Raw genomic sequence first — 13051 nt, forward strand, 5'->3', positions numbered from 1 at the left:
CTGGGGGTTTCGGTTCCCAGAAGACCTTTCGAGCAGCCGCCCTGTTGGTTGATGACAAGTGCTTCGGATTCCCCTCCCTGAGCCACCTGGTGGCCAGGTATGGACCTGCCCATGTCCCTTCCTTACCTGCGGCTGACCGCGCCCAGCTGGCCGCTGGAGACGGAAACAGTTTCACCTGCGGCCATGGAAGAGCGCCCGACATGGGAACCGGAGGCCTGGGGCTCCCCTGGAGGGTGGCTGGCACCCCGGGAGGCCAGAGCAGGTGGGGGCGTGGGAGGGGGTCCAGCCCCTTGGGCTGGTGGAAGTCCTGAGGGAGGCAGGGACCGGAGGCTGAAACTCCAGGGTCCAGAGGGCAGAAGGGGGAGGGTTAAATTCCTGGTTGTCTGAGGGAGAAGGGAACCAGGAGCTAGGACTCCTGTGTCCTGGGGAGCAGTAGAGGGGAGAAGGGGGGGGCAGGGTTGCAAACTCCTGAGCAAGAGGAAAAAGGAAATTGAAGACTGGGTTCCTCAGCCCTGAGGAAGGAGGGGTCTAGGGAGCCCACATTTCAGTGCTTACAGAGGGGACATGGGGCCTGGACTCCTGGGTCTGAGGGAGGAGGGACTGGGGACCTGGATTCCTGGGTCTGAGGGAGGAGGAGCAGGGGCCTGGGCTCCTGGGTCTGAGGGAGGAGGAGCAGGGGCCTGGACTCCTGGTCTGAGGGAGGAGGAGCAGGGGCCTGGGCTCCTGGGTCTGAGGGGAGGGGCTGGGGGCCTGGAGTCCTGGTCTGAGGGAGGAGGAGCAGGGGCCTGGGCTCCTGGGTCTGAGGGAGGAGGAGCAGGGGCCTGGACTCCTGGGTCTGAGGGGAGGGGCTGGGGGCCTGAGCTCCTGGGTCTGAGGGAGGAGGAGCAGGGGCCTGGACTCCTGGTCTGAGGGAGGAGGAGCAGGGGCCTGGACTCCTGGGTCTGAGGGAGGAGGAGCAGGGGCCTGGACTCCTGGGTCTGAGGGGAGGGGCTGGGGGCCTGGACTCCTGGTCTGAGGGAGGAGGAGCAGGGGCCTGGGCTCCTGGGTCTGAGGGAGGAGGAGCAGGGGCCTGGACTCCTGGGTCTGAGGGGAGGGGCTGGGGGCCTGGACTCCTGGTCTGAGGGAGGAGGAGCAGGGGCCTGGGCTCCTGGTCTGAGGGAGGAGGAGCAGGGGCCTGGGCTCCTGGTCTGAGGGAGGAGGAGCAGGGGCCTGGGCTCCTGGGTCTGAGGGAGGAGGCTGGGACTCCCGCGCCCTCCCAGCCCCTTCTTTTCCACCCCAGGCCCATCGCTCTCCTCTGTGCTGAATGAGCTCCCCAGTGCTGCAACCCTTCGGTACCGGGGCCCTGGGGTTCTTCCGTGGGGGGCATCGGAGGAGGAGGAAGAAGATGGAGAGAGGAGACTCCAGACCATGGCAGAAGCCGCCCAGCAGGAGCTGGAGGAGCCCGTCCCCTCCCGGGAGCTGCCATGGCCCATGCAGGCCCGCCGGACACACAGGTGAGGCTCCGCTCCGGCTTGCCAGCGTGTGTCCTCTCCTCCTCCCTCAGCCTCTCCCTGCTTCTCTTGCCTTCTTTCCCTGTGCCTGTGTCTCTGCTTCTCTGACTCCCAGGCCTCCTGCCTCCCTGGCTCCTGGCTCCAGAACTCTCCTGTCGCCCGGGTTCGTGTGCTGGCTCTCTGCTCTGGCTCCTTCTCCCTGTGCCTGGAATCTGTGTAGTGTTTCTGTTGTGGCCTTCTGTTTTCCGAAGTTTGTCCCTCTTCCTTCTTTCCCTTCCCGGGCTACAAGATGTGCACGGCTGCTGAACAACGAACATTCTGGACAGCTCCGGCAAGACTGACAGGTTTCCCCGCTATCCAAAGGACAGCGTTGCTATGAAATCTTTCATAAACCTGCTTGGGGCGTCAAGCAAAGGGTAACACAGGTCTTCCTAAAAACAAAGGCCTGGCCCTGGAACTTTGGGAAAATGTGGGATGCCTGTGTTGTGCATTTCCACCCAGGAACAGCAGGACAGAAGAAGCAAGCACAAGGCCCTTCTGAGAATGGGGCCATGTGTCTTGAAATTGTTCTCCAAACCCCATCATTTTGTTTTTATTCTTTATTTTTTTAATGTATTTATTCATGAGAGACACAGAGAGAGAGGCAGAGACACAGACAGAGGGAGACGCAAGCTCCCTGCGGGGAACCTAATGCGGGACTCGATCCCAGGACTATGGGACCACGACCCGAGCCAAAGGCAGACGCTCAACCACTGAGACACCCAGGCCTCCCTCGTTTTGGGTTTTTATGGTGGTTTTGTTGCACAGGCGTGCTTGGTTAAATCTGTGGGCATTGGCCATGGAACTCAGCCTGCAGCCCCTCTCTCTCCCTCCAGTCTCAGGGCTGGCTCCCCCCGGCAACGAGGCCCCCACTCTTAGTCTCATCACTCAGGGCATTCCAAAGATTTTTAAAGCTCTGTGCCAGGAACGGGGACAAAACCCGATATATATATATTTTTCAGATATATATTTCTTATTATAAATCACAGGATCACACCTTCCTTTTTTTTTTTTTTCCTTTTTTCCTTTTAGGTTTTGATATTTGCCTACAGAAAAGTGCATGAAACATTGTGTATACACAGAGTATTCCCATCACGGGAACCCACGGAAACTCCACGCAGGGCAGGAGACACAGCTCCACAGCTCCCAGAAGCTGCCCATGGGCCCCAAGTCACCCCCACCTCCCCACAACATCCCTTCCCAGACTTTTAAAAAATATTTTATTTATTTATTCATGAGAGACACCGAGAGAGAGGCAGAGACACAGGCCGAGGGAGAAGCAGGCTCCCTGCTGGGACCCTGATGTGGGACTTGATCCTGGATCCCAGGATCACGCCCTGGGCCAAAGGCAGATGCTCAGCCGCTGAGCCACCTAGGCATCCTATCTCAGACTTCTATGATGATCTGTTCCTCATTCTCCTGTCCAGCTTGGCCACCTGCAAGTTCATCCCTGAAGAGCACGGTGTGTGTGCTTGCTCCAGAGCTCCTGCGGTATCTACAGCCTGCCTGGCCTTCTATGCATTAGCTGTGTCTCTTCCTATTGCTGTAGAGGATTCCGAGTTATCGATATATTGCAATTTACTTCCCGCTCCTGCTGTTGTGTTGTTTCTCCACTTGGGGGTGTCCATTGGGAGCTGCCAGGTCCTTCCTATTCTGTCTCTGAATGTTTCCCTACCAGGAAGAGCCATACCAGGGACCAAGTGGCTCAGGGATCGGGTTCCAGAGCCTCAAATTGCGCCCTGAAGTTCCGGAGGATGAAGGAGAAGACGAAGGAAGGCCTGCACACCTTGCAACCCTGGGCGTGGACACTGAAGAGAATTGGGGGTGCGGTGGGGTTGAGGCTGGCCCCATTCCTGGGTCTGAGGGAGGAGGGGCTGGGGAATCAGGACTCCCAGGTCTGAGGGACTGTGTGTCAGGAGCCCCAGGCCTCTCTGCACCCCCTGTAGGCCAGTTTGGTGCCGGCACCGAGTCCTACTTCTCCTTGCTGCGTTTCCTGCTGCTTCTCAACGTGCTGGCGTCTGTAATTAAGGCCTGTATGACACTGCTGCCCACCTGGCTGGAAGGGACCCTCCCGGGTCCCCCTGGCTCTGACACCTCCTCGCCCTGTGGCTTCTACAACCCCAGCCCCCAAGGCCTAGTCACCTTCCCCACCCATCTCCTCAACTTGCTGTCAGGAGAGGTGCGTCCCTGGAGCCCTGGGAGACCCCCCCACCGAGCCTCAGTACCCCCCGATTCTGATTGCCTAAGCCCACGGTGAACTTTTCCTCTGCAGGGTTTTCTAGAATGGTCTCCCCTCTTCTATGGGTTCTACCCACCCCGCGCACACCTGGCAGTCACCTATCTGTGCTCTGTCTTTGTCATTGGCCTCCTGTATCTGCTGCTCATCCTCCATCGGTAAGTAACAACCGCACCCCATCCCCACCCTGGTGTCGTGGGGAAGGAGTGGTGGTGGTAGAGGACCAGTCCCCAAGAATCCAGAGTCCTGCTCCATGATCCCTTTCTCTAGTTGTATTGAAACCAAATTTTTAAAATGCCAAAGACCAGTGACAAAGATGGGCAGTTTCAACTTCCTGTGTCTTAGAAGCTTGTAGGGGAAAGTAAGATATTAGCCCAGCAAATTAAATACATCTTTTCTGGAGGGGAGAGTGCTTTATAGGAAACCAATAGGGGTGATTCATTCATTCTCACAAATATTTATTAAGCCCCTACTATGTTCTGGTCACTGTTCTAGACAGTTGGCAAAACAGGACAACAAACGAATGAAAACCTGACCGAGGGGCACCTGGGTGGCTCAGTGGTTGAGCATCTGCCTTTGGCTCAGGTCATGATCCTGGAGTCCTGGGATCGAGTCTCACGTCAGGCTCTCTGTAGGGAGACTACTTCTCCCTCTGCCTCTCTCTCTGTGTCTCCATGAATAAATAAATAAAATCTTTTTTTAAAAAAAGAAAACCTGACCGAGTTCTGTCCTGATGGAGCTGACAGTCTGCCTGGTGGAGACAGGTGATAAGCAATAAGCTATAAATGAGTCCATGACGTGGGGTCTAAGGTGATTGGGGCTCTGGACACACACAGAGCAGGTGAGGTGGGGTGCCAGTGATGATAGGCCAGGCTGCTCTATGAATAGGTGCCCAGGGAGGCTTCACTGAGACAAGATCTTTATTTTTTTTTAAGATTTTATTTATTTATTCATGAGACACACAGAGAGAGGCAGAGACACAGACAGAGGGAGAAGCAGGTTCCATGCAGAGAGCCCGACTTGGGACTCGATCCCGGGACTCCGGGATCATGCCCTGAGCTAAAGGTATACGCTCAACCGCTGAGCCACCCAGGCGTCCCAAGACAAGATCTTTAAATGAGGATGGGATGTTGAGAAGGAGAGGGATTTGGTCAAGTAAACACCCAGGGAAAGAGCATTGCAGGCAGAGGGCCTGGCCAGAGCAAGGTAGGAGGAGAGTGGTGTGCTGGAGGGTGCACTAGGCAGCTGGCTGGTACCAGAGCAGAGGGAGGTGGGGAGAGCCGTGGAGATGCACCTGCACTCCAGAAAGGATTTGGCTGCTTTTCTGAGTGAGATGGGACTCAGCGCAGTTTCTTGACCAGATCAACCTGATTTGATTTCAGGTTCTGGCCCTGAGGGAGGGAGAGGCAAGAAGGAAAGGAGGGAGGAAAGACAGTAAGGGATGAGCAAACCCACAGGAGGTGAAATAGTCACAAGGGTTTTGCAATCCAGGCAAGAGACAGTGGTGGCTTGGAGTAGGGTGGTTGTAGGGGTCAGCTTGGGATTTTTCTTTTTTTTCCTTTTTTTTTCTTTTTTTTTATTTTTTTTAAATTTATTTGATAGTCACACAGAGAGAGAGAGAGAAAGAGAGAGAGAGAGGCAGAGACATAGGCAGAGGGAGAAGCAGGCTCCATGCACCGGGAGCCCGACGTGGAATTCGATCCCGGGTCTCCAGGATCGTGCCCTGGGCCAAAGGCAGGCGCTAAACCGCTGCGCCACCCAGGGATCCCTCTTTTCTTTTTTTTAAATTGAATTTCTACTCCCCCTCCCCCAGCTGTCTTGAGATACAATTGGCATAAATAACATTGTGTAAGTTTAAGGTGTACAAAGTGTTGATTTGGTACATTTACATATTGCAACATGATTACCGCCACAGCAATGGCTCATACCTCCACCCCCTCACATCATATCATGTCTTTTATGATGACATTTAAGATGTACTCTTGTAGGGACGCCTGGGTGGCTCAGCAATTGAGGGTCTGCCTTCAGCTTAGGGCGTGACCCTGGGGTCCCAGGAACAAGTTCCGCATCGGGCTTCCTGTGTGGAGCCTGCTTGAGTATTGTATGTGTTCTTTTTCTATTTTTTCAATTAACCCCAGTGACAGATATGATTTGCAAATATTTTCTCTTATTCCATAGGTTGCCTTTTCATTCTATGCATTCTTTTGCTGTTCAGCGGCTTTTAAGTGTGATGGAGTCCCACTAATTCATTTTTGCTTTTGTTGCTTATGCTTTTGGTGTCCTAGCCAAAATATCATCCCCAATGAATGTCAAGGAGGTCTTGTTTTTTTTTTTCCCTAGGACTTTTTCTGTTTTAGGTCTTATGTTTACATGTTTAATGCATTTCAAGTTAATTTTTGTGAGCAGTTTAAGATTGAGACCAGGTTCATTCTTCTGCATGTGGCTCTCCAGTTTTATCAGCAACATTTGTTGAAAAGACTATCCTCCCCAAGGGAATATGTGGGCTCCCTTGTCAAATCTTAGTGTTGTGTGTGTGTATATATATATTTTTTTAATATCACACATATCCAGAAAAATGCAAAAATCAAAGAATAGAGCTTGGTATGTCCCCATCCATATCAAGAAATAGAACATGACCAGCCCCTGGAAGCCCCCTCAAGATCTCAGGTTACTACATTTCCCCTGAACTCTCCCCACCCCATCCTTTCTGTTAACATCATGGGCTGCTCTGGCCTGTTTTGTTCTTCATATAAAAGGGAGACTCTGGCTGTATGTTGAGTAGAGCCCAGAGGGTTCCCTAATGATTGGATATGGGGCGTGGTGAAGCTGGGAAGTTAAGAATGACTTCAGGTGTGTTGAGCCCGAGCCCCTGGAAGGGCCACATTGCTGGCAGTTGTGATGGCAAGGGCCATGGAGAGTAGCCTTGGTGGGGAGCACAGTTGTGGCCGGTTTGTTCTGAAGTGGCTTCTGGACAAATGAAGGGAGCAGGTGGTTGCCCACATGGGTTCTGGAGATGGATCCAGATAGAGATGCCCATCTGGGACATGCTGGCATTCAGGCAAGACTGGGAATCCCTCAAGGGCAGGGGCTGTGGTCAAGAAGAAAATCATGGGCTTAACAAAGAAAAAGTGGAGGGTCTCCTAAATGCCAGGCACTGGGCCAGGGCCATCAGATTGGGTCCCCCTACCTTTGCACAGTTCACACAGTCCAGGAGGAGAGAACTGTGAGATAAAGAAAAAGCAACTTTTACATTAAAAATCGAATCAGCTATTTCAGTGTGAGAGCAGTACTATGTAGAAAACAAATGGGGGGTACCTGGGGGGCCCAGTCGGTGAAGCATCTGCCTTTGGCTCAGGTCATGATCTCAGGGTACTGCAATCGAGCCCCACTTCGGGCTCCCTGCTCAATGGAGAGCTTGCCACTCCCTTGCTTGTGCTTTCTCTGTCAAATAAAATCTAAAAAACAACAGTTTTTTTTTTTTTTTTAAGAAAAAAGGGATGAGATGATAAAGCAGAGATCAGTAATTATTTTCCTGATAAAGTAAAGGCCTGATAAGAAATATGTTCATCTTTTCTGGCTATATGGTGTCTCAATTAAACTCTGCTGTTGTAGGGCTAAGGCAGCTATAGCCAGTAAGTAAATGAGTGGATGTGGTTCTGTTCCAATAAAACTTCATTTACAAAAAACTGGCACCATAATTTGCCACCCCCTGTGATAGAGAATGGGAGGGGACCCTCATTAAATGAAGTGGTAGTAAAGGACTGACCTGTAGGTAGAGACCCGAAGATGAGAAGGAACGTGCCAGGTGAGCAATTAACGACCTGGACATTCTTGGCAGCAGGAACTGCATGTGCAAAGGCCCTATGGTAAGAAGAGGTTTGGAGTGTTCTGAGAAATGAAAGGCCAGGAGGAGGGACAGGATTTTGAGTTTTAAGAAGTAGGTGGGGGCTAGATTAGGTGTTTGCTGGCTGGCTGTGCTATGAAGGAGCCTAAACTTCCAGAACAAGGACGAGCTGTGGAATAGTTTTTAAGTGGTAGTACCATCTAATCTGCATAGAAAGAAGGTTCCAGGGCAGCCCCGGTGGCGCAGCGGTTTAGCGCCGCCTGCAGCCTAGGGCATGATCCTGGAGACCCTGGATGGAGTGCCACATCAGGCTCTCTGCATGGTGCCTGCTTCTCCCTCTGCCTGTCTCTCTCTCTCTCTCTCTCTGTGTGTGTGTCTCTATGAATAAGTAAATAATCTTTAAAAAAAAAAAAAAAGAAGGTTCCACCAGTGTGGGAACAGAATGGATTCAAGAGGGCGAGGGTGGAAGCAGAGGCCAGGTGGCAGTTCTGTAGTCATCCACTCAAGAGATTCTGGGGGCTTGTGCCAGGTCATTGAGGGTGGATATGGAATCTCTTTGCCCAGTTTTCTCTGCTTCCTTGTCCTCTCCCTGGGTCTTTGCCCCACTTCTTCCTTTCCCTTTCCCTTTCCCTCTTTTCCTTTCCTATCTATCTATCTATCTATCTATCTATCTATCTATCTATCTATCTATGAATGACACAGAGAGGCAGACACAGACAGAGGGAGAAGCAGGCTCCCCACAGGGAGCCGGATGTGGGATTCAATCCCCAGACCCAGGATCATGCCCTGAGCCTAAGGGAGACGCTCAACCGCTGAGCCACCCAGGCGTCCCTGCCCCATTTCTTTGAGTCTCAGTCCTCCACCCTTTGGGTCTTTCTCCCTCACCCCCTTCTCTGGACGTCTGTCCTTCCCTCTGAGTCTCTGACCTCTCTCTAGACCTCTTCCCTCATTTCCCTGTCCACTTTCTCTGAATCCTTTCCCAGTGGGGTCGCAGTCTCCCCTCTACATTTGTGTCTGTCCCCAGGATCTTTGTCTTTGTCACTCTGGGTCCCCGCCCTCTGCTCTCTGGAGCGCGTGGCTCTCTGCGGGGTGTCTACCTTCCCCAGTCGGCCCCTGAATCCCTCTCTTGGTCTTTGGCTCCCATGACTGTGTGTGTCTGCACGTCTCTGACTCTACTTGTCAAATTCCCAAGGTCCCAGGGTTCATTTCCCTGCTAGTCCCATAAGAGGGGTGACCCCGCCCTCACTGACCTTCCACACCCCGTCTCTGGGGCCTTCCTCTCTCAGCTCCGTGTCAGGACTGAAACAGACGCTGTTGGCTGAGTCGGGGGCCCTGACCAGCTACAGCCATCGGGTGTTCACCGCCTGGGACTTCGGCCTCTGTGGGGATGTCCACGTGCGGCTGCGCCAGCGCAACATCCTGTATGAGCTGCAGGTGAGCTCAGGGAAAGGACCAGAGGGGGCGGGGCCCAGACCCGAGACGGGGCTCAAAGCGACGCTGGGCGGAACGTTCTCCTAAGGAGGCGGGCCTTGCGAAATGAGAGGGCTGGGACGAGGCCCCAGTTGGGATACCTGATGTCAAAGGGGACAGGAAAATCAGGCAGCGGGAGGGGGGCGGGGCATGAAGCTCCTCTGCACTGGGTGAGGACTTGGGCATGGCCAGAAGGAGGCCAAGAAAGTAGAACTAGGGATCCCTGGGTGGCGCAGCGGTTTGGCGCCTGCCTTTGGCCCAGGGCGCGATTCTGGAGACCCGGGATCGAGTCCCACGTCGGGCTCCCGGTGCATGGAGCCTGCTTCTCCCTCTGCCTGTGTCTCTGCCTCTCTCTCTCTCTGTGACTATCATAAATAAATAAAAATTAAAAAAAAATAAAAAAAGTAGAACTGGAACTCCGCCCCAGCCCAGGAGGGCTGGGCGGGGCCTCGGAGGGGCGCGGTGTGGAGCCCTGGGCTGTGGAGAGGTGGGAGATCTAAATTGTCCAGTAGAGGACCATGGGGGGATTGGGACAAGAACTGCAGAAGTCTTTTTTTTTTTTTTAAGATTTTATTTATTTATTCATGAGAGACACAGAGAGACGCAGAGACACAGGCAGAGGGTGAAGCAGGCTCCATGCAGAGAGCCTGATGCGGAACTCGATCCCGGGACTCCAGGATCACGCCCTGGGTCAAAGGCAGGTGCTAAACCACCGAGCCATCCAGGGATCCCCTGCAGAAGTCTTTAGAGGGTGCTGCTGTGTCAGTTCATGTTGAGCTGGGGTTCTGAACCACCTGCCGGGCCTGTCTGCGGGACTTGAGCCCACAAGGACGTCTTTCCTGGCCTCAGGTGGAGCTGGAGGAAGCTGTGGTGCGGCGCCAGGCTGCAGCGCGGACCCTGGGCCAGCAAGCCAGGGTGTGGTCGGTGCGGATCCTGCTCAATCTGCTGGTGATTGCACTCCTGGGAGCGGCCTTCTACGGAATCTACTGGGCTACAGGGGCCACCGTGGAGCTTCAGGTGTGGAGGGTCCTGGGGGAGGAGAGTCCTTCCATCCTGGAACTTACATTTCCAAGGTTGGAGGGCATCTTAGGAGGGATGGGGGTGTATGTTTGGACTTTGGGGTGCTGGAGGAAGAAAAGGCTGGGGGAGGACATTTAGCAAGGTTCTGGAGGACCAGAAGCCCAGAGCTTCTTTGCTTGATCCACCACCCTCTCTCCCAGGAGACGCCCTCTGTCCAGCAGATGCCACTGCTAAAGCTCCTGGTGGATTACCTTCCATCCATCTTCATCTCTGGGGTTAACTTCTTGCTGCCACCTGTGTTCAAGCTCATCGCCCTGCTGGAGGGCTACACCAGGAGCCACCAGATTGCTTTTATCCTGCTCAGGTTCTACCTCTGTGGGTGTGCTGGGGATGACGGCAGGGCTGGTGTGAAAGACACTGGCTCTAGTACACAAGGCACAGAAATCCCCTGGATATGGGACCCAGTGAGATCTGGATTTAAATCCTGACTCTTGTTCCATCAGAGCCTCAGTTTCTTCATTTGTGAAGTGGGAAGAATTGTGAGCGTGTTCCACATGTGGGGGGCGGAGGGGGGCTGGCATGTGGTGAACACTGGTCAGGGCTGATTCCGTTCCCCTTGCCAGGACCGTGTTTCTCCGCCTGGCATCCCTGCTAGTCCTGCTCTTCTCCCTCTGGAATCAGATCACTTGTGGGGGCAAGGCTGAGGCTGAAGAGTGTAAGACCTGTGGCTACAATTACAAGGAACTACCGGTGAGAAGGGGCCCCAAATCCTGGGTCCTTGAAGGAAAGCAGGAACTAGATGGGTTCAGACACCAGGTTTAAGAGGAAGAAGGAGCTTAAAGTGCTAGGACACCCTCCCCTTAACCCCCAACCCCCCAAAAAAAGGTTTGTTAGGATCACTTGTGATTTGGAGACTTGGATGCTTGGACCTCCAGGTGCCTGGATCTGGAGGTCTTTCTGACCCATGCCTTCCTTCCTCAGTGCTGGGAGACCCGGCTGGGGCAGGAGATGTACAAACTCCTGCTCTTTGATCTGCTGACTGGCGTGGCTGTCATGCTGCTCATCCAGTTTCCTCGGAAGTGAGCCCCCACCCCTACCCCATTTCTTTGACCTTTTGTCTGCAGGCCCCGCCCCCTCTCACCTAGTTACTTCCCTCTAGACACACCCCCTCCAGGACTGAAAACTCCACCCCTATTCAAATATATTCACTTCTGATTGGCGGGCAGGACGGCAGGGGCGGGGCAAGGCGGGCGGGCTTGCCTCTGACTTGGCCCCGCCCCGCCCCTCAGGCTGCTCTGTGGCCTCTGTCCCGGGGTCCTGGGTCGCGTGGTAGGAACCCAGGAGTTCCAGGTACCCGACGAGGTGCTCGGGCTCATCTACGCACAGACGGTGGTCTGGGTAGGGAGTTTTTTCTGCCCTCTACTACCTCTGCTCAACACGGCCAAGTTCCTGTTACTTTTCTATTTCAAGAAGGTGAGGAGTGTGGTGGATTCCTGGGTCCTGAGGAAGGAGGATGCGAGGGTCCCCAGCTACTAGCTCCTGAGAGAGAAGGGTCTGGAGGACAGACTCCTGGATGTGGGAGGAGGGGATTAGGGCGTCTTTTCCGTCCAGGGGAAGAGGGGATCCGGCCTCCCAGATCTGACGGCAGCAAAGAACCAGGGATTCTGTTTCCCTCCTGAGGAGGGGCCAGGGACAAGGACTCTTGGACGATGAAAAAGGACAGGCCAGGGCTCAGGGTCTTGTGTCTCCTTCTCCCCCCAGTTCACCCTTTTCTCCACCTGCTCCCCGGCCTCCCGCACCTTTCGGGCTTCCACAGCGAACTTCTTTTTCCCCTTGGTCCTTCTCCTGGCTCTGGCCATCTCCGCTGTTCCCGTGCTTTACAGCATCTTCCTGTAAGTGTGGCAGGGGCCTGCCTCTCCCTTCTCCTTCCCTCCTTCCTTCCACCCTCATCCAGGATTCTGAATCTTGGCCATCCTTGAACACTGTCTCTGACTTCTTCAGGATCCCACCTTCTAAGCTGTGTGGTCCATTCCAAGGGCAGTCGTCTATCTGGGCCCAGATCCCTGAGTCTATTTCCAACCTCCCTCAGACCGTCCAGAACTTTCTCTTTTTCCTGGGGACCCAGGCTTTTGCTGTGCCTCTTCTCTTAATCTCCAGGTGAGGGAGCCCAGAATCCTGGGTCTGAGTTTGTGTTCCCTGGGGGCCCCTACTGCCTGTTTCTAAGAAAGGAGGGGTTGGGGGCCAGGACTCCTGGGTCTGAGGAGGGAGGGGGCTGGGGGCCTGGACTCTTGGGTCTGAGGTTGGAGGAGCCTGGACTCCCGGGTCTGAGGGAGGAGGGGTCTGGCGGGGGTGGGGTGGGGCTGGGAGTCCAGATCCCCGGTTTCTAAGGAGCCTTTACACTGAAGATATGCTAAGAGCCCCCTGGGTATGGCTTCCATTTCCGTCCCTATAGCATCCTGATGGCATATACCCTGGCCTTGGCTAACTCCTATGGACGTCTGGTCTCTGAGCTCAAACGCCAGATAGAGACGGTGAGGCAAAGCGGGTTCATGGTAGGGGGTCCTGGATGTTGAAAGAAATGGTGGGGAGCGGTCGGCCTCACCTGCACTTCTCTTTACCCTTTACCTCTACCCAGGAGGCGCAGAATAAGGTCTTCCTGGCACAGCGCGCTGTGGCACTGAGCTCGGCCACCGGGGCTCTTCGACCTCCCTAGCCCTGCTCGGGACCATGGCCCACTTCATCCTGCCCCCGGACCCTATGGAAGCCCGCACCTCATCTGTAAAAGAGAACTTGAGAAGACCCTAAGTCCCCGGCTGCGGAGATTTCCGGGGCCCTGACACCCCCTCACTCTCGCGTTAACCTTTCTCGTACCAATAAACGCCGCTGAGACTGCAGAGCGCTTTGTTTGTAACTTGCATCCTGAGCCGGCCAATCAGATTATCGGCCTCGAGA

The 13051-nt window shown here is 54.3% G+C and overlaps 1 protein-coding gene across 3 annotated transcripts; it reads left to right on the forward strand.

Moving 5' to 3' along the window:
* Window positions 1-104: 104 nt before the first annotated feature.
* Window positions 105-12993, forward strand: TMC4 (transmembrane channel like 4). Of its 3 annotated transcripts, XM_025423973.3 has the most exons (15): window positions 105-262; window positions 1280-1493; window positions 3208-3353; window positions 3476-3708; window positions 3802-3923; window positions 8896-9043; window positions 9929-10096; window positions 10300-10463; window positions 10723-10849; window positions 11081-11178; window positions 11389-11572; window positions 11861-11991; window positions 12101-12256; window positions 12552-12630; window positions 12735-12993. In XM_025423973.3, the coding sequence occupies exons 1-15, from the start codon at window positions 112-114 to the stop codon at window positions 12810-12812; spliced, it is 2199 nt and encodes a 732-aa protein (XP_025279758.2). In that variant the 5' UTR covers window positions 105-111; the 3' UTR covers window positions 12813-12993. The 3 variants fall into 3 exon arrangements, with proteins under 3 accessions (XP_025279758.2, XP_025279759.1, XP_048960480.1); XM_025423974.3 differs by lacking the exons at window positions 11861-11991; window positions 12101-12256; XM_049104523.1 differs by lacking the exons at window positions 11389-11572; window positions 11861-11991.
* Window positions 12994-13051: the final 58 nt, after the last annotated feature.

Source organism: Canis lupus, chromosome 1, assembly GCF_003254725.2.
Source record: "Canis lupus dingo isolate Sandy chromosome 1, ASM325472v2, whole genome shotgun sequence".
Classification (NCBI taxonomy): domain Eukaryota; kingdom Metazoa; phylum Chordata; class Mammalia; order Carnivora; family Canidae; genus Canis; species Canis lupus.